This window comes from Carcharhinus amblyrhynchos, chromosome 15, assembly GCF_965287045.1.
Source record: "Carcharhinus amblyrhynchos chromosome 15, sCarAmb.v2.hapA, whole genome shotgun sequence".
NCBI classification, from domain to species: Eukaryota; Metazoa; Chordata; class Chondrichthyes; order Carcharhiniformes; family Carcharhinidae; genus Carcharhinus; species Carcharhinus amblyrhynchos.
The window spans coordinates 37,336,302-37,358,488 of NC_137338.1; the positions used below are offsets into that span (position 1 = coordinate 37,336,302).

At 39.7% G+C, this 22,187-nt stretch overlaps 1 protein-coding gene across 2 annotated transcripts in view; it reads right to left on the minus strand.

Annotated features, from left to right (window-relative positions):
- The window catches only part of kdm6a (lysine (K)-specific demethylase 6A), a 233,402-nt gene that overhangs the window by 136,020 nt on the left and 75,195 nt on the right, over nt 1-22,187 (minus strand). For both annotated transcript variants that reach the window (XM_080203828.1, XM_080203827.1), the window contains exons 4-5: nt 21,098-21,147; nt 8,395-8,453 (exon numbers count right to left, since the gene is read on the minus strand). In XM_080203828.1, coding sequence (XP_080059954.1) covers nt 8,395-8,453; nt 21,098-21,147 — 109 coding nt within the window. The remainder of the gene's footprint in view (nt 1-8,394; nt 8,454-21,097; nt 21,148-22,187) is intronic.

The window sequence follows — 22,187 nt, forward strand, 5'->3', positions numbered from 1 at the left end:
CAATTTCCAAATCAGACTATCACTGTTGATGTGAGGTACTTAATATTATTGACTAATACTTTACTTGTAATGTTGCGCACTTTGTTCTGCTTATTCACTAGTAGCTTACAATTAAGCCCAAACAAAAAAGTGGATCTGTTTGGACACAATCTGAAGAAACACAAGTCTGGAATTATTGTTGTTCAGCTATCTGTGAAGTACTGGTGGGTTACTGAAGACTTCCAGAATTTATTCCTCCCTTTAACTCCCTAATGTTGCTGCTTTTAACTGCAGGAGAAAATTGCACACTAAGTCATCACTGAGCTAATCAGCTGTTAAATGATCTGAGAGCCATGAACCATTTTATTTGTGCAGACAGGGGCAAATCATGTTTAGCTATTTCAGTCTGTTGGAAATGCAAGGTACCCAGGTTTTGTACACCAATTTTAGTGACCAGGCTATAGAGGTGCTCATTCCAAAAAAAATGCAGAAAAGGAAAGCTGTATTATTTCTAAATTATTTACCCTCAGCATGTGAGCAACCCTAGTAAGCCCAGTATTTACTACCCATTCTTAATTGCCCTCAAGGTGGTGACGATAAGCCGCCTTCTTTGACACAACCCTGTTAGCTGGGGGTTCCATGCTTTTCAGCATATGCAAAATGCTTCAGAACATGACAATCAAACCCACTGCTTTGTTCTGGAGGGATTAAATTCAAAGGACAGCAGTGTGAGGAAATATGTAACAGCATTCACATTGGGCATACAATCCAGCATATTTAACTCAAAATATCCAAATCATTGCTACCAGTCTTCCAACTCACCCTAGGCTCTTTGACCTGCTCCCAGTTGAGCAACACTGCTGGTTTTTAAATTCTGACAGTTTTCAAATCCCCCCCATGACCTAACCCCTTCATATATTTTAATAGTTGCAGTTCTACAAAACCCAATCCTCAGGAGAAAATTGTGCTCTTGTAATTCCAACCTCTTGTGCATACCTAATTTTAATCACGTGACATGCATTCATGACTGCCTAGGCAGTACATCCTGGAATTTCCTCCATAAAACTTTGCTTTCCTTCGTTTAAGACCCCCATTAGAATTTGGTCAAAGAAGTAGTGTTATCATCTAACATCTCCTTACGTGGCTGTGTCAAACTGTTTGATAACTTATGAAATGCCTTGGACCACTTCACTACATTAAAGGCTGTGTAAAAAAGCAAGTAGTTGGTGGTAGGGATAGGAAAAAGAGACACTAGTTTGGGCATCGTGATACAATTCAAATTGACTATGTGCGGACAAGTAATTCATTTGAGTTTAGAAGGACTAATTGCCAAGATTCTATGCGGTGCTCATACTTTATTCTGACCAAGTCCAAGGAAAACACATGAACAAATTATAAATGAATTGATTGCACCTTGTTTACTTGCTATGTGTCACACTAATTTGCTTTACCAATTAATGCTAACTACATCTTTTAGAATGATGTTTTCGTGCTTTGCAGAGATGCTGAGAATAATACAGGGTACTCACATGGTTAGGGACTGGCTATGATCCAGCCCTGTTTACCTCAATGCACACAACTAAAGTCAGCCAGCAACATTTCAAGCTACGTTATTCAGCAAACCTGGAGACTGATGTCAGTAACAATATTTGTAATTCCAGATACCAAATTCTTGACAAAACGTTGAAATAACAAGTTCAACTGTTCTGCCTCGAATATAGAAATCATAGGGTCAGCTTCTACTTCAGAAGAGTACCTAGGAAATCCCTAAAGTATGCATGTAAAACTTGCATGTTTGCTGGGAGATATATTATCTGAACTCAACTATGATCACATGCAAATACAGTGAAGATGGGATACAGATTCTGTTCATTACTGGCAATCATTTAAATATGGAACCACACTCTATCTGGAGAATAGGGATAGTAGAAAGTGTCTGAAAGAAAAATATACAAACGTCAGTTCAATTTGCAGCTCCCTATGCTTTGGTTAGAAATTAATTGTTTGTAATGTATGCCCTTCCCCCAAGATCAGTGGCTGTGGGAACTGTGAAAAATCATAGTTGCAGTTTGCAACATTCAACGTAGATTGTGACAGACTGGACTCCATTCTGCTTCATGTTATTTTTCTCCTAATTGGAAATGACTATTTTCCATTACAGAATACGTCAGGCCAAGGGATTGAGTTTCTTTTAGAAACTGTTGTCTTACCACCTGGGTCTATAACTTTTAATGTCCTGGTAAGCTTTTGAACTGTACAGAACAAAATCCTGGATGTTTGAAAGAAAATATTGTTTTCTGTTATGTGCATGTAATAGAATGCAAGCTTACAGGTATAACTAATAGCCTGGATTTTGCAGTTAGCAGCAAAGCAAGGCTTTCACCATTCACCTCAAAAAAAGCTGCTCACAAAGATCCAGTGATCTCTGAGGTTGAACTTCACCTTTTCCAAATGTTAATTTGATGTTAAGGTGTCCAGCAACAGTAATGTCATCAAGCAGGGCAAGAATTCTCAGACAGCAAACCAGGAAGTAAAATTCAGCAATTATCCCTTCACATGTTTTTTAAAATAGAGCAAAATAAAGATTGGGACATACACATTAAAAGTTGGAATATCAAACAAACTTTTTAAAATTACGAAGCCATGAAATCAATGGCAAAAACTGACTTTGTACAAATATAAAATTAGTTTTTTTCCAGGGCCAGTGAGGTTCTTCAGTTATGACTTAAGCACATAATTAAAACCTAGTTATGCCCCATTAACAAGGTATACATCACAATGTAAAAGGGAAAGTTCTTGATTGATTTCATCTATGGAGATCGTAAAAGTGTATAATCACTGATGGATTTAACTGTACATGTTTCTGTTGGAATAATGACGATGAATGCTGGCAATTTTGCTGTCATTACCACCATAAAATCCAGGCTAATATCTCTAATGGGCAAGTCATCATCAATAGGTAGACCTACAAAAATTAGTTGGGTATGCAGTATGTTGACAACTTCATTGAAATGCAATGCAGGCATCTTTCAAAAACATTTAATGCAGAACCATTGCAATAAGGAAAGCATCCTTCACCTCATGCATCTCAGCAGGATTCAAAACAGATTGATGGAGAGGATAGTTCCTTAATTCTACAGTTTCAGTGCACCGTTTTCAAGGATGTCAAGAGCTCAACTTAAATACTGTGCTAATTAGAGATTTAGTTGAATCCTGTCATGTTCACAACAACATCAAATGGACATTAAGAAAGTTCTAAAAGATTTTAGACTGGTTGTTGTCACAACAATTTAACACTATAATTGGCCCAAAGACAACAATTTATAATTTTACATTACTATAAAATATTTTAACAGACATTCTAACACAGTAGGAAAGGCACAATAAATTGCCCAAGAAATACAAATTTCTCAATTTTTATTTAATAAAAATGGTATATCTAGAAGCAAAATCTTATTCCCAGTGCACTTTTTTCCAATTTTAAAATAAAAATCAATGTGATCTATACAATATATTACCTTCATAATTAGTGAGATACCACCTACAAAAACAGATTATATGGGGCTGCAGTGAATTACAAATCTGAAAACATTGATCTTTAACATTATAAGCCTAACAATAGCTGAAAAGCAACATGATAGTCAACACATAAATCATAACTTCTCATTTTAAAAAGTAAAAACACTTCACAAAAACAGGTTCCAATATAAACAAGTTTATTGGTTGCTCCATTTGTTTCTGCTGCCTTTGCTTTGACTAAAAAAAAAGGCCACAGATTCTAAACCACAGAAAGGAAATAAGGGCACTGACTGAATGTGTGGCAAAGGCTTTTAATTAAAAAAAATGATCTGTAAAAAACAACAAAGCCACATCCCTGGCAATTCTGGGAAGTTAAACGCATGTATGTTACAATGTTTTCAATGTACCACAACCTCCACTAGATTGCCTGCATAACTGCCAACAAGGGCAACCAGTTCTTCAATTACAAACGTTAATGAAACGTGTCTATATTTAACTTCTCAAGCAGCTGAAACTAAAGCACCTTTCATGGTTTGGAATAAAGATGCATTTTATTCAAATTGCTTAAATTAACAAAACAAATGAATATAAAGTCAGTCAGAAATTCAGTGCACAGTAAAATACAGAATTCTAGCCTTCAGCTATATAAAAAAAAAACATTTTTCTCACGTCCCACGCCAAAGAAAATGCAAGAGGTTACTAGAGATAGATGATTACATACAGAATACCAGAATCTCCATGATGTACCAATGGTGGGATTAAACTGCAAATATAGCAAGGAATGGGGCATCTCATCGTGCTGATTTAGAATGGCCAATAGTTACCCCACCCCCTTCTCCCTTTGCCAAATCTAGTGGATTTGGGACAAAGCAAATTCAACAATTTGACCCAACTAAGAATGGCTGCAACTCGTAGAGAAGTCATTAATATTTCAATAGCTGGGTAATATCATAGAATTTCAGCAATTTGTACAATTTGATTTGGATCACAAATTTTAACATACCAGATCTCCTATGTTATCACACAAATCAAAGGACATGACATATTACAACAAAGAAGAGTTTGTATCATGTAGGGGATAAACGCAAAGCCATTTCTAGTGACTGATTAATTCACATTTAATTTTAATTTAATTTTCTAGGACACTTGCTGCTAATTAAAGGATTAAATTTCATAATTGGCCATTAATCTAAAACATATTGGAAACAGATGGTCTTTATTTCAGTTGATTCCTGCAACGTTATATCAAAGATAAAATGTCCTATTTACTTCAAGCAGAACTGGAAGATGGACCTGTTGGAGGTGGAAAGAGAGAATGAAATTGAAAGAGGTGTGAAAAAGAAAGTGGGTATGCAAAGGAGATCTGGGTGGCAAGGAGTTGGGGATAAGTGAATGAGGATAGAGGGTTCCTAACAAGCTCCAATCCGATGTTTCCTCCTACTTGTCCCATTTCCAGTGATTAAAAGAGGTAAGATCAGGGAGTGAAAACTGGGGAATTAATGCAGTAAATACTGTTTCCCATTTTAACAGGTTTACAGTAATGATGCCATGTCAAATCGGCCAGGTGGGCAAGGAGCAAGGAACAAAAACAGTAAAGAGTACCCACATTTTCAACAAACTTGAAACTCCAGTTAGCCTATTTTACAAGCTATGTATCCAACACCAGCAGCAACAAACTCATGCCTCACGCAAAAGCAAATGCATTGTTCCAAATACAGTAAAAAGTCTGACAACACCAGGTTTTAGTCCAACCTATTTATTTGATAATATACTCACTAGCTTTCGGGGTTACCCCCTTCGTCAGGTGAATGGAGAGTTCTGGCCTCAGACAGAGCATATAAAGCACAGACAGTTTAGAGATTACTGATTAAAATGCGAATCCTTACACCTAACCTGCTGTTCAAGACCTGAAGTGGCTGATAATGTGAGTGGAAGGAGCACTGATCACAGTTTAAAGAGATGTGTATTGTCTCCAGACAGTACAGTAAGTGAGGTTTTGCAAACCCAGGCAAGTCATGGGGGTTACAGATAGTGCGACATGAACCCAAGATCCCTGTTGAGACCGTCCTCATGTGTGCAGAACTTGGCTATCAGTCTCTGCTCAGCGACTCTGCGCTGTCGTGTGTCGTGAAGGCCGCCTTGGAGAATGCTTACCCGAAGGTCAGAGGCTGAATGCCCGTGACCACTGAAGTGTTCGCCAACAGGAAGGGAACAGTCTTGCCTGGTGACTGTCGAGCGATGTTCATTCATCCGTTGTCGTAGCGTCTGCATGGTCTCCCCAATGTACCATGCTTCGGGACATCCTTTCTTGCAACGTATCAGGTAGACAATGTTGGCCGAGTTGCAAGAGTATTTACCATGTACCTGGTGGACGGTATTCTCACGTGTGATGATGGTATCCATGTCGATGATCCGGCATGTCTTGCAGAGGTTGCTGTGACAGGGTTGTGTGGTATTGTGGTCACTGTTCTCCTGAAGGCTGGGTAGTTTGCTGCGAACAATGGTCTGTTTGAGGTTGTGTGGTTGTCTGAAAGCAAGAAGTGGGCGTGTGGGGATAGCCCTGGCGAGATGTTCGTCTTCATCAATGATATGTTGAAGACTCCGGAGAAGATGTCGTAGCTTCTCCGCTCCGGGGAAGTACTGGACAACGAAGGGTACTCTGTCCACTGTGTCCTGTGTTTGCCTTCTGAGGAGATCGGTGCGGTTTTTCGCTGTGGCGCATCGGAACTGCCGATCTATGAGTGGAGCACCATATCCTGTTCTTATGAGGGCATCTTTCAGGGTCTGGAGGTGTCTGTCACGATCCTCCTCATCTGAGCAAATCCTGTGTATACGGAGGGCTTGTCCATAGGGAATGGCTTCTTTAACATGTTTAGGGTGGAAACTGGAGAAGTGGAGCATTGTGAGATTGTCTGTGGGCTTGCGGTACAGTGAGGTGCTGAGGTGACCGTCCTTAATGGAGATGCGTGTGTCCAAGAATGCAACTGATTCTGGGGAATAGTCCATGGTGAGTCTGATGGTGGGGTGGAATTTGTTGATATCATCATATAGTTGTTTCAGTGATTGTTCACCATGAGGCCAAAGGAAGAAAATGTCATCGATGTATCTAGTGTATAGCATCGGTTGAAGATTCTGTGCAGTGAAGAAGTCTTGTTCGAACCTGTGCATGAAGATGTTGGCATATTGAGGTGCAATTTTACAACTCATCTGCTTTATCCTGGACCACAATGTCTTCACCTTCAACAACCAGTTTTTCATCCAGACACATGGAACAGCCATGGGGACCAAATTTGCACCTCAATATGCCAACATCTTCATGCACAGGTTCGAACAAGACTTCTTCACTGCACAGAATCTTCAACCGATGCTATACACTAGATACATCGATGACATTTTCTTCCTTTGGCCTCATGGTGAACAATCACTGAAACAACTATATGATGATATCAACAAATTCCACCCCACCATCAGACTCATCATGGACTATTCCCCAGAATCAGTTGCATTCTTGGACACACGCATCTCCATTAAGGACGGTCACCTCAGCACCTCACTGTACCGCAAGCCCACAGACAATCTCACAATGCTCCACTTCTCCAGTTTCCACCCTAAACATGTTAAAGAAGCCATTCCCTATGGACAAGCCCTCCGTATACACAGGATTTGCTCAGATGAGGAGGATCGTGACAGACACCTCCAGACCCTGAAAGATGCCCTCATAAGAACAGGATATGGTGCTCCACTCATAGATCGGCAGTTCCGATGCGCCACAGCGAAAAACCGCACCGATCTCCTCAGAAGGCAAACACAGGACACAGTGGACAGAGTACCCTTCGTCGTCCAGTACTTCCCCGGAGCGGAGAAGCTACGACATCTTCTCCGGAGTCTTCAACATATCATTGATGAAGACGAACATCTCGCCAGGGCTATCCCCACACGCCCACTTCTTGCTTTCAGACAACCACACAACCTCAAACAGACCATTGTTCGCAGCAAACTACCCAGCCTTCAGGAGAACAGTGACCACAATACCACACAACCCTGTCACAGCAACCTCTGCAAGACATGCCGGATCATCGACATGGATACCATCATCACACGTGAGAATACCGTCCACCAGGTACATGGTAAATACTCTTGCAACTCGGCCAACATTGTCTACCTGATACGTTGCAAGAAAGGATGTCCCGAAGCATGGTACATTGGGGAGACCATGCAGACGCTACGACAACGGATGAATGAACATCGCTCGACAGTCACCAGGCAAGACTGTTCCCTTCCTGTTGGCGAACACTTCAGTGGTCACGGGCATTCAGCCTCTGACCTTCGGGTAAGCATTCTCCAAGGCGGCCTTCACGACACACGACAGCGCAGAGTCGCTGAGCAGAGACTGATAGCCAAGTTCCGCACACATGAGGACAGTCTCAACAGGGATCTTGGGCTCATGTCGCACTATCTGTAACCCCCATGACTTGCCTGGGTTTGCAAAACCTCACTTACTGTACTGTCTGGAGACAATACACATCTCTTTAAACTGTGATCAGTGCTCCTTCCACTCACATTATCAGCCACTTCAGGTCTTGAACAGCAGGTTAGGTGTAAGGATTTGCATTTTAATCAGTAATCTCTAAACTGTCTGTGCTTTATATGCTCTGTCTGAGGCCAGAACTCTCCATTCACCTGACGAAGGGGGTAACCCCGAAAGCTAGTGAGTATATTATCAAATAAATAGGTTGGACTAAAACCTGGTGTTGTCAGACTTTTTACTGTGTTTACGCCAGTCCAACGCCGGCATACCCACATCATTGTTCCAAATAAACAGTTTAACTAATTTTCAGATTCTATTTCATTGTATGTGTTTAATTGCAACTAAAGAACAATAAGTATTTTACTCACCATTGAAATGCATTATAATGGAAGTAGACAAGACCAAGGCCATATAAAAAGGCAGCATTCTATGGGGAAAAAAATGTTAACAATGTAATGAAGTCAACAAACCCCAGTTTTGTTTTATGATTTGTCACAACAGACCAATACATGGATTAACTCATTCATTCTATCTCTCCACATAGAATCTACATGCAAAATAATTACCTAACAGTGAACACTTGTATTTCAAGCTAATGAACAGCAAATGCAGTGTTTTGATATGTAAGCATCTCACAGGAAACTTACATAGCATTATTAATATAGCGAATCGTCCCAGAGCTCCAGGAACCATCAGTAGATGAAAAAAACGATAAATCAAAGGAGTTATGAAAAGGGACGACTTGAAGTGTTTGTTTAAAGTACATTTTAATGAATGCCTTCAATGACGTTGAGGAGGTGAAGAGGTGTTGAAGGAAACGACCCCGAACTGTGGGGGCCAGGCAGAAGGTGCAACAGCAACAGGGAGTGATGCATAACAAATCAGTCAGTGGAACAGTTCCCAGAAGACAGCAGACCTTGAAGAGGTTAAAAGCAAAGGATTCAAAACCAAATATCAAATTGGACAATTGGAACTAATGTTGCTCACCGAGGATGTGTGTGATGTGAGAGGTGGACATAATAATAGTTAAAATGTTGGAACCAACTTTGGATATTAAGTTTACAGAATTTGAAGCGCATTCGAATAATCAAGCTTGAAAAATAACAAAAGCATGAATGAGAGAATTTAGTGGCACACAGACTAAAGCAGTGGCACAGGAGAGCAAAACAAGTCTAGGTAGCCTTTGGTGAAAAGGATATATTCAGAAGCTCAGTTTATGGTCAAACAGGATTGCAAAACAACAGGATGCAACAAATAGAGACAGTGGTCAGGCAGAGAGATGAAATAGGAGGCAGAGAGTGGGGGTCAATGGGTGCTATTCGGATTGGCGGTTGGTGACTAGTGGGGTGCCCCAGGGGTCGGTGCTGGGGCCTCAGCTATTTACCATTTATATAGATGATCTGGAGGAGGGAACCGAGTGCAGGGTGTCGAAATTTGCTGATGACACCAAGATTGGGGGAAAGGCAAATTGTGCGGAGGGTGTGGAGAGTCTGCAGAAGGATCTAGATAGGCTGGGCGAATGGGCCAGGAAATGGCAAATGGAATTTAATGTTGGTAAGTGTGAGGTGGTCCACTTTGGTAGGAAGAATGGTAGGAAGGACTATTACTTATGGGGCGAAAAACTGCAGCAGGCGACGGTGCAGAGGGACCTCGGGGTCCTTGTGCATGAGTCGCAAAAACCCAGCTTGCAGGTGCAGCAGGTGGTCAGGAAGGCGAATGGGATGCTGGCCTTCATAGCGAGGGGGATTGAATGTAAAAGTAGGGAGGTCTTGCTGCAGCTGTATAGGGCATTGGTGAGGCCGCAGCTGGAGTACTGTGTGCAGTTTTGGGCGCCGCACCTGCGCAAGGATATTTTGGCCCTGGAGGGAGTGCAGAGGAGGTTCACTAGGCTGATACCGGAGTTGAGGGGATTGAGCTATGAGGAGAGGCTGAATAAACTAGGCTTGTACTCGTTAGAGTTTAGAAGAATGAGGGGAGATCTCATTGAGACGTATAAGATGATGAATGGGATGGATAGGATAGAGGTGGAGAGACTCTTCCCGCTCAAAAAAGACAGTAGGACTAGGGGGCACAGCCTCAAGATAAAGGGGAGGCGGTTTAGAACGGAGTTGAGGAGGAACTTCTTCACTCAAAAGGTGGTGAATCTCTGGAATTCTCTGCCCGTTGAAGTGGTGGAGGCTGCCTCGCTAAATATTTTTAAGAAGCGGGTTGATGGGTTCTTGATAAGAGAGGGGATTAAGGGTTATGGGGAGAGGGCGGGAAAGTGGAACTGAGCCACAACAGATCAGCCATGATCTTATTGAATGGCGGGGCAGGCTCGAAGGGCTAGATGGCCTACTCCTGCTCCTATTTCTTATGTTCTTATGTTCTTAAATGGCAGGCCAATGTACAGAATTGTACAGAAGAGTCAAAGAGATGAGCCAAACCTCAACACAGTTTCAAATGTGCAGTTCTAGAAAGAGGGGGAGTTTCAGGAGGCAATGCAGTCAAGGAGGGTGCTGATGGCAGACCCTTGGAAGAAAGAGAAAAATTTAAATTCCAAACTCTTGGAATTTCAAAATGCAATTCTAATCAACTTTGGTAAGTGATGTTTTTCAGCAGTCAATACAAAAGGAAACAAGGATGTGGGCGGTGATAGATACAAGAAAGTTTTTGGAGATGGCCCTGGGGTACAGCAGTTACATCAGAAAACATTGAGCAGATAGCAGGAAAATATGGGTACAAGAGTTGACATGAACTGATGGGTCAGCGAAGACAGCAAAATTAAAGATGGACAGAAGGAGTAGCAACAGTGATTTCAATCTCCATATACAGAGTTACTTAGTACTGATACGGAGGGAGGAAAAGAGGCACAACGTGTTTCTCAGAATAGATGATGAATAGATGTTGATTTGATTTATTACTGCCATATGTATTGGTAGATACTGAAAAGTATTGTTTCTTGCACGCTATACAGACAAAGAATACCTTTCAAAGAGTACATAAAGGAGGAGGAAAGAAGTTGCAGAATGTACAGTTATAGTTAGGGTGTAGAGAAAGGGGATAAGGGACATCATGAAAATTGGGTAGTGATGAGATAAGCTCCAGCTGTCAAATCTCAAAGTAAGTAAGTGGTTGAACAGAAGACAAAAGTGATCGATTAAATGTCAAGGTAAAAGGGGGCAGAAGAAACAGGATTTGAAGGTTGCACAAATATTTCAATAAAAGTACAGAATGAGAGTGAGCTGCAGTAATGAGGGGTATGAGAGCACCAGGCCCAGAAGGGTAATTGGCATGATATTTTAATGCTAGTGGGATAATTTCAGAATAAGGATTGTCTTTATTGGGAACTGATCAGCATCTCTCGTGTCACTGTTTAATTTAGTTAATCCATAAAGAATCCTGGTTAGAGCGTATGACTGATTGCAATTCAGTAAGACAGTGAGCTTCTTTCCTCAGATCGAAATCTGCAGAGAGATCCATCAACTCAGATAACACCAAACCTCTTGCCTGCAGTTACTCTATAACAATGCAACAGAAGGTAGCAAGTAATTATTTGGAGAAATAATTTAAACTGAACGCTTTGATTATCTTTGGAACCTCTGCCAACATACTGGAGTAAAAAGTGAAGAATTCATTTGGATGTTTCAACAGTGTTTTCAGACAAACCAGGGTGAAGCGTCCCAATTGCACTATAATGACCAACTGCCACAGCCATTTATAATGTGTAATTTTCAAAAAGAAAATAAGCATGGTAGGCTAACATGTTGAGAAATTACAATAATATATTAATGAGCAACCCTCAGACTCAGGTGCTTCTCATAGCCAAAAGCTAGAAAGGTTAGATTTTGCATCAACTGCAGAAGTCAGAAAAAAGTGACCGTCAAAGAGAAACATTAAACATGTTAAAATGCAGGTTTATAACAACACAGTATCTGACCATTGAACAGTCTCAAGTAGCTGAATGTTCTAATAGCACGTCAAAGATGCTCAGTGCCTTTCTATTTGGGTGTGCACTTTTGACAAACATGTTGGCTGATCTGATTCACAACTGTGTCTGTGGACAATATGACATGTTATCAATCAGTGCTGGACAAAGAACAAGAGACAACATAAATTGTTTTTCAAAATAAAAAAAATCACAGCAGGCTGCTGTGGTTTGAAATGCACCACTGAAAAGGGTGGTGGAAGTGGGTAATATTCAAAAAACAAAAGGGAAAGTAATTCATGGCTATGGAGAAAACATGTGGGATTTATTGCATTGCTCTACCAAAGAGCTAACATGAGTATAATGGGCTGAACAGCTTCCTGTGTTGCATGATTCTAGTAATTGCAGGCCATTTGGATTGCAAGATACTTGCAACCATAGTTTGGCAGAATTTGATTTCAGGTTGTTACCTTGCACTTATTACCCATTCAAAACTGCTGGTCAGCTGGGGTAATGTTGCATATGTTCCAGAGCTTGATTTTTCTATAATTCAGAGCTAATGATAAACAATGTTTTGCCAGGTATATTATTCAGAAATTTTGCAGTGGACAAAGAATATTGTGAGAAACAGAAGAGGCAGTGTATGAATTGAAATCCAGCCACCTAAAGCTGTCTGTGCCTGAAATGTTATGGTTCATCTGGGAAATTCCAAGATGAGATATTTGGCCATTTCACAAATATTTCAATGAACCTACCAACAAGTAAACTGGTCAGTAATGAAAATTACTATTAATACTCATGTAAAGCCTTATCATTTATATATGCCAAGTTCAAAACAGGGCGAGGGATGTTAATAACGTTTCATAAAAAGCCCAGAGTCCATGGAAACACCTGGAGTAGAAACTTTGTTCCGTTGTTCTCCAAATTTATTGATTCATTTGCCAAAGAATTTGAGTATTGGCAATTGGGGGCTCAGGAGCCAAGTTGCTGGCAAAGGAATTATTTCTATACTTCAAGGCTCAAAATTATTGAGTGGAAATGATGCATCCTAGTTTGGCAAGTGCAGTGTTGAGAGGCAACAGACACACAATTGAGTAAATGCCCTGGTAATGACTTATCCAAATCAAATTATACATATCACATCAAGAAAGACAGTCATAAATACTTACACAGGTTATAACTACAACAATTGGGATACTTATGTATCTCCACTTGTTCTCAATACAAGTGCACTTCTTGCCAGAACAATTGATTTATTAGCATTTCATCTTTGGTGGAAAGAAAATCTCTCTCAATGTTCAATTCAGACTCTAATTTCTACTTTTGAACTCAGGTCCGAAAAAAGGTCAAAAAAAAGTTCTGGGACTCAAGGGGTATTCTAATAATTGGGATACTCTAGCCACACATCAAAAGATGGGATATATTCTTAACCTCTATAGTTCACTGACCATAGCAATGTGATTAATTTCTATGATTACATTGGAAGAAGGTGAGTGAACATTATGTTCTAAACAGTAGACTATCACTGTAGGGTAGCTGCCAAAAATGACACCATATAATTCTTTATCACTTCAATATTCCCAAGTGTATATGAATGGGACTTGGTGCAGATTAGGAGATCAAACAGTGGAGATTTGGACAAGCATGAGGATGGGAGGTTGTCAATGAAACATTGAAATGGCCATATCTGGAAGCAGAAAAAGAATAAATAATAGAACTTGCGGCAAGAGTACAGAGTTTGAAAAGGAAATTGAAGACAATGACATCTCTTCCCAAAAGCAAAGCTGGTAAAAAAAAAAGAGAAAATTGAGCCGATTCTGGGGAAAGAAAACAATATTTAGAACTTAAATATTCACCATGTTGAAATGTTTGAATCCCAGAAACAAATGACAGTGAGGAATTCAGAACAAGAAAATCGTACCTTTGTTAGCGTACAGGCAATGGAACTGTGGGATAACTTTTTAAAAAGGCATTAAAGCAGACTAAGTTTTTTTTGTAGAATCCTTAATGTAGATAGCATCACAAAGTACTCATGCGCAAGGTAGTTGGGACAAATATTGAAATAAGATTTGGAGATGGAGCTGGAAACTTTTGATAATTCCTTTTAAAAGCAAAACGAAAACAGGCAATAGAATTCCCAAGAAGCAGGACCAGTGTGACTTTTGTGGGGCAGGGGACCACTAACAGGCCAGAATCAAAGCTTCAACAGAGAAGCTAATTAAATAATATTTCGGACAATGGAGTCAGTAAAGGTCAGAAAAATGGGGATGGGCAAACAAGGATTTCGGAGTGACTGTATAAAAACAGAAGAGCTTTGGGCAAGTTAGAGTTCATGGAGGGAGGTGGATGGGATACCAAAAAATAGAGTGTGAAATAGTTAAGACCACAAGTGATGCAAACACAAACATTTCCATGGTTCAAAAGCTTAGACTGAAGCAGAGGAAAACGGTGGCAATTTTGGTGGTGGTAGGATGTGCCGTTTAAAGACCATTCAAGACGGATTAATATACCAAGATTATGGACAGCCTGGTTCAAGAGAATGACCAGAGAGAGGCAAAATCAGTGGTGAGACAACAGCATGCCACACAAGTGAAGGAAATGACTTCAATCTACATCATGCTGAGCTGGAGGATGCACCAGTTTATTCAAGATTTGATGTCAGACTGGCACCTTGGGTATTGTGTCAGATTTAGAAGAGGCGCTGGAGGAGGACAGTAGTTCAATCAACTTTGTCAAATAAAGCACAATAAGATCATTTATCACTTTGCCAAAAGATGCTTTGGTACTTTGAACAACAGGAGTAATTTGGAAACCAAAAATGTAAGAAAGAAATGACTGCATGTGCTTTGAAATTAAAACATTGCTTGACCAGCTTCATTTAATTTTTTAAAGTGGTAACAAAGAAAGTTGTTAGGTTTATGCAATTTATTTATCAAACAGGCAATGTGCATCTCCATAAAGAGACCATCCCCAATGTAGACCAAATTGGTTCTGCACACGTGGCACTCATCATCTACATCAAAACTGGCTTTCAAAAGCTGCAGGTAAGACTAATGCTACTGGGCCCTTCCAACAATAGAGTGCAGCACGCAGGACTGCTCGGGAAGTTGTTCGCAGTGCTTCCAGCTTGGTCATGACAGTTGTCCTTTGCAACAGATGATTCAAAGTCTACCTTGGACAAGTGAAAAGGACATAGAAAAGACAGACCAGATTATCACAGAATTCAGTGCTAGCCCCAATCCTGTTCAACATATATACAAATAATCTTCCTATAACCATGTCCCAGAAGTTTATCTATGCTGATGACATCTGTTGTCCTTCAGCAATCTGGACCAGATCCTTAAAAAGATGTTAGAAAATTGACACAATGCTGCAGCACGAATGTTTATGTCAAATCCCTCCAAAGCCATATCCAGTGTATATCACCTCCATGATGTCAATACCAAAAATTATACATTACATGAATGGCCAGAGATTAAAGCATGATCCCAACCCAACATACTGGGGAGTGACATTAGATAGGACCTGGTCCTTCAGGAACAGCTGAAGGAAACAGTAGCAAAAAGTCAAAACAAGAAACAATCAATTAACTAAATTTGCTCGACGCATGTAGGGCACTGCTGCTACAATAGCTCTGGACTTCTGCACTCACCCCATCATACTCCGCAGTGGGGTACTGTGCCCCTCTCTGGTAAAACTCATCACATGCTATCTTGTGGACATTCAACTGAATGCTACAATATTCACTATAACTAGAACACCCAACAATCAACCTCCCTCATCTGGCTTCCTGCACTCAAACATCATTCCCTACACATCTCCTGACTGTTGCAAACTGATTTGAATCATTGTGTTGCACCTCACTTATCACTCCGTGATAACTTATCACTTCCAACCTATCTACTGTCTATCTTCCATCTCAGTGTACCACATAGATCAAGATCTGCCAGCAGACATTCTTTGGATAAAGGTTTGGGAAACATGAGAAAGTCACTAAGTTCCTCCATGTGCGAAATGGCAAACTTTGAACCACCACAGCAAGAGTGATCCTTGCTAAACAGGCTCAGGACAGGACAAGGCTCCAATGCAGCTATTCTCCATCTTAAGGCCTCAGTACAAAACTCTTGTACGTTTGTGGAGAGACATAAATAATGTTGCATATTAGCAAGAATATCTCTTATACAAAATAAGAGACAGCAAATCATCTTAAACTCAGCAAATGAGAAGGCCATCACCTGGCTTTGGGGGTTTGCAATTGCTAAATAATATTTTAAAATGATCTAAATTTCCAAAGGCTCCACATAATATACAGACAACTAAGGTGAGAAGCAACACAACGGATAGCTTATTGGGCACAAGATACAAAGCAGAAAGTTGGGATAAAAGGTAGTTATTTGAGTGGCAAAAGGTGGGAAATGGGATTGTGCAAAATTCAATGTTAGTCAAAATTTATATTGATGATTTAGATTTTAGAATCGTAGAAACCCTACTGCGCAGACAGAGGCCATTCCCCCCATTCAAGTCTGCAATGACTCTCTGAAAGAGTATCTTACCTAAGCCCTATGAATTCACCCTGATAATCCTCCAATTTAGGACACTAAGGCAAATTTAGCATGTCTAACTCACCCAACCAGCACATGTTTGGACTGTGGGAGGAAACCGGAGTACCCAAAGGAAACCCTCACAGACACAGGGAGAACATGCAAACTCCACACAGACATTGACCCAAGCCACAAACTGAACCTGGGTGCCTGGCACTGTGAAGCAACAGTGCCAACCACTGTTCCACCAGCAAAACCAGAATTTGTATTTTCTGATATTCAGTTATTTCGGGGAGCAAGTGAATCGTCCACTATAGGAGGAGGACGGCAATAAAATAAAAGACAACAGTAATGGAGTTGCAGAATGAATATATAGCTGGCAAATGAATTTCAACACCGATAGTGTGAGATATTGCATTTTGGATAGAAAAATAAAGATGTCACATATCACTTGGAAATTATAAATCTAAATAGGATAGAGGAGCAAAAGGATGAGATAACAAATATACACAACTAAAAGTAGCAATGCTGGTTAGTAAGTTTTTTTTAACAGAGTTTTTTTTATTGTTTATTTCTAAAGGGATAGAATTAAAAAGCAGAGAAGGCACGCTTAATTTATATCAAAATTTGATTACCCTGTAATTAAAAGTATTGCAAGCAATTCTGATTTCAATATTATAAAACGGATGTACAGGTACTTGAGTAGATATAGAGAAGATTTACAAGGTTGACACCAAAATTGTGTACACGTATCAGGAAAGAATCTCTTTCCTCTTGGAGAGAAGGGTGTGGGTAACCTACGGTATTTTAAATTACGAAAGATTTTGATTGTCTACATAGAGTCTTTCCACTTGCGAAGAAGAGCAAAGCTAGAGGTTGTCAATACGAGACACTCACTAAGAAATTAAATTCCTAAATAAGTTCCTATTGAATTCTTGAGTGGCAACAATGTGAAATTTGCTACCAAAGGGAGCAAGTGATTAAGATGAATAGCGTGAATGCTTTTAAGGGGATACTAGCTAAATGTGAGGGTTGTGCTGATAGATGGACAAGGAAGGATGGGAAGCAGCTCCAGTGGAGTATGAACAGCAGTAAGCACTGTTTGGGTTAAATGGTTTGTTTCTGTGTAGTACACCATGTGTAATTTTATGTAGACACCAGATTGGAGCAATGAAAATGAAGATTTGAGAGGCAGGCAAAGTGCTAGTTAGTAGGAGTGCCTTCAAATGCCTTTGATTGTAATTGCCACATTTCCTCTCCAAACAGCAAGCTTGTTTGTTTTATTTTTTTTAAACTGCATGAAAGAAGTGATTAACATGAGCGAGATATTGCTCACAGTAAGGGTAACATTAATAATGTCTACTCACAAGAGCTAGAAAAGACAGCAAAATTGTCAAAGGTATTATAACTATTTAAGTAGCGAAGGATTGAGTAAGTGATGGATTTCTGGAGGTGAATTTGAAGAGGATGAGTTGTGAAATAGTGGACAAAATGCAAAGAGTTGAGGATGGAGGATTTGGTGAACAGGAAAAGACATGTTGAAACAAGGGATAAGTGGATGGAGAAGCAGTTGCATGGATGGTTTTATTATTCAGCACCAAGAAATTCAGGAACTTCTCATTTGCTGTTTAGGGTCAGGGTAGACAAGTTGCAGGGGACCATTAATCTTTGAGACAACTGAGATACTCTGAATGTATTAGACATGGCAGGGTACATTCAAGAGAAAACATCAGTGAAGGCAAAGGTAATAAATTATTTCTGTACAATGACAGTGGAAAGGGCAAACAGAAGAAAGTCATCTTAAGGCAAAAGAAACAGTCAAGCTTATAAGCAGACAAAATAGTAATGGATTTTTTTTTTAAAAGAAGTATTAGCTAGAGAAAGTAATTTAAATTGCTATTCAATTAGTGTAATTTTTCCTTTAATTTCCAGTTTAAAAATCATCCAAGGTTTCACTGATGTCGACACAAACCTCAAATTTAATTAAAAATAATTGCCCTAGCAATTACAGTATTTTGGTATTAGTGATTCTTTGTTGATCATTTGTAAGAGATAGATATGCATGTAAGTTATGCTTAACGGGATTTCCCATCACATTAGGTCAAAAAGTAACCTCATACAAAACTCACTAGTCCTAACTCAAATATATTACTTATAAAGAAATCCAATTTGATCTTCTATTGAGTTATTGTCTTAAGAGATCTTTATTATTTTATCATAAAGGTTGCCATTTTTCATGGAAGGGTCAACAGCATTTCCTGAAAATTGTTATGAAAGCAGACATGCATATCCATGCTTGGTGGTTCCTGCTGAAATTCTGGGCCTCCAACAGGTGGAGCTATTATTCAACAGGATATGGTGTATGTGCTTGGTGTAGACAAGGAGACTGGCAGTAATGTCATCTCATTCTTCAGTTACGTTGCTTTTCTAGTGTCTTTGTCCACCTGGGGAGGGCTCAAAACCATGGCTGCGAAATGACCAGCTAATGACCATTTTTGAGGAGGACGGTAAGCAAGATATCTTGAGTCAAAAAGCCTCCGAGATGATAATGCAAATTCTGAACCAAATCAATTCTTTGTAATTCAATGCCTAATCTAAGGTAATCATGGGCACATCACTGACCAACAAGTCTGGTGGATCATCAGTGGAATTTAATGGGGGAGGGGGGCATACGTTAGCCTGGAGTTCTTCTCACTTTTCTGTAGATAATTCAGAAAATGAATGCTTTAACTAGTAGGACACACTTTGCTGGATGGGAAGCTCGGAGTAATCAAGTCCAACGATACTCCTACATATCTTTGCTAAATGGATTCTGTCCTAACAGACATGTACACTGCACATTGGGTAAACAGAAAAGACATATACATTTTCAATAGCTTTTCTTGGAGACTCAAAATACAGTAGGCCCCTACATAGGTCAGAAAATTGGTTGGTTAAAAAAAACATATATCCTGCTGGACATTGTGACTTAAATTAGATTACTTAATTTTGTACTTGCCAGTGGTTAAATTATCTTTAATATTGTGTTGCTAAGTCATTCTAAACCAGAACTACTGAGGGGGGAAAAAAAGCTGAATTTAGAAAAGTCAGCAATATATGAATTTAATTTTGATGGAAGTGCAGACTGTTCCCTGACCAATAAACAATGACAAATACAGTAAATCCATTTAACTTCAATTGATTATCATTTTTATAAATAAGAAAGATTGCTGAAAAGAGAAAGATGTTGCCAAACCTTTCAATCTTGCAATCTCAGGACAAAAATGAAAAACTAACAAATTTCAAACAATCGCAACAATTTATAGCACAGAAATTGACTGGGCTGCAAACCCAATAAATTGGCCAAGTTTCTGCCGTGGAGAAAGCAATGGAGGAATGCAGGTGCCTCAATTTCCTGGGTAATTAAAAAAGGCACAAGGTTTGCACATATTTCTTTTGTTTGCAGAGAACAGGGCCTTGCATAAGAACATATGTCACTTCTAGCAAATGTAAATGAACAACCCTGAGTGCACCAATAGCTACACTATCAATTTAAGATAGCCAGTTAAGCATGTAATGTGTCTCATTTAGCCACTGGAATCTAATAAATTAATCTAGATAATTATATAATTTTCCAATGCACATCTGCTGAAATTAGTGGCAAACTTTCACATCCACTGAAAGGGATGTAGAGAGCGATGGCCTAGTGGTATTATTGCTAGACTATTGATCCAGAAACTCAGCTAATGTTCTGAGGACCCAGGTTTGAATTCCGTCATGGCAGATGGTGGAATTTGAATTCAATTTTAAAAATCTGGAATTGAGAATCTATGGATGACCATGAAACCATTGTCAATTGTCAGAAAAGCCTATCTGATTCACTAACCTGGATGGGAACCTTTAGGGAAGGAAATCTGCCATCCTTAACTGGACTTGTCTATATAGACTCCAGCGTCCCGCAATGTGCTTGGGTCTCAACTGCCCTCTATAAGGGCCTAACAAGCCACTTAATTTCAAGGGCAAATAGGGGTGGGCAATAACTGCTGGCCAGCCAGCAACACCCAAAGCCCACAAAGGAATAAAAAAATTATTTATACTGAAGTAATTCTTGTCCAGCTGCATAGTCGACAAGTTAAAATTGAACAGAAGATAACAAAAACAATTAAATTTATACACCACTTTCTTTTCTGCTATAACACCCAAGATCAGGATTGGAATTTGGGGTCTCTCAACTGAATATAAAGATCGATGTGTGTGACTGGTCACATCCCTGAGTTTGGTAAATCAAAGCTTGTCCCAACTTCCCAAATAGTTAAATTTTTAAGTGCAAAGATTGCATAATAATTTACAATGCATTTGCATTCACCATGCATAACTACCCAGATAAAACTGCAATATATGTGCCATGGTGATAATACAGTAACTTCCAATACTTAAAAGAGAATCTCCTCCTGTGCGACAATTTCTTTATATTTAACAAATCAAATAAAAGCAGTAACCTCACACAAATAATAGGATTAAAGGGGTGGGAAAAGAAAATGCCACCAGCGCTAACTACTTAGTGACTTGAAAATGCTGAACACAAACTGTTCAATAAATGCCAAGTGATTAAATTGCAGTAAGAATCTTTCAAATGCTACAAACCTTCCAGTAGTCAGACTGTAAACTGTAGTACCTCTGGTATGCAGATAATGCTGAAAGACAAAAGAGAAAAAAATCTGATGTGAAAATGTTATGAATCAAGAACAAGTAGTAAAATGGCAGAAACCTGGGGGGAAAAAAAGGATCTTCATCAGAGCAGCCAGAATACGAAGACAACAAATTCTTCCAAAGATAAGGATTTTAAAATTCCAACACATTGGAAGACAGGAGGTGAGACTAATGTAAGTTTATAAGGGGAGAAGTAATAGATAAGCAGGAGTTAGCCTAGGGCAAGATACAAGTAACCACGCTTTGGACAAGTTGAAGTTGACAGAGCAGACAAAGAGAGAACAGCATGGGTCACATTAAAATAAATTGCTTTTTTAGGTGACAAAACGGTGATAGGGATTTCCACGACAGAGGAGAGGGGACTCAGGGTCAAACACATGGGGTGGTATTTTCTGACCATGCTCACCCTAAAACCAGAAAATCCCACCCAAAGTCAATGTACCCCTTCCCCGTGGTGGGCAAGATGGGAAAAGTCTCCCCATGGTGTTTGATGTGATGGGTGTGTGATTGGGTTAGTCTTAAAATGAGAGATTCAGGTCAAGGAAGCAGAGTAGCGGTAAGAAATAAAATCCATGGCTTTGATCTTCCCACTGTTCAAATGAAGGTATCTGTGGATCGTCCAAGATCCAAAGCAATCTTCTAGCTGCTCACAGACAAAGAGAAGTACTGGACATCATCACAAAGACATAGAAGCATTCTCCAAACTTCCCACTAATGTCTCTAAGATACAGCAAATTGAAAAGGAAAAGGAGGATGAAGGACAGATCCTTGGGGTGCTTCTGATATGTCCCAGTAAAGTAGGAAAAATAAGTTGTTGCTAGACATACACTGGCTGTTTCCAGGTGAGTGGAAAAACGCAAGGGAACAGTACAATGAATTCGGTAGTCAAGGGGTGGTAGAAGATAGCAAAACAAATGAAAGTGGAAGATTAGGAGATACAACGTGTCATGGTTCAACAGAAGACAACTCAATTTTGGCTAGGGCAATTTCAGTGTGATACGAAAGGCAGACAGACTGGAGAGAT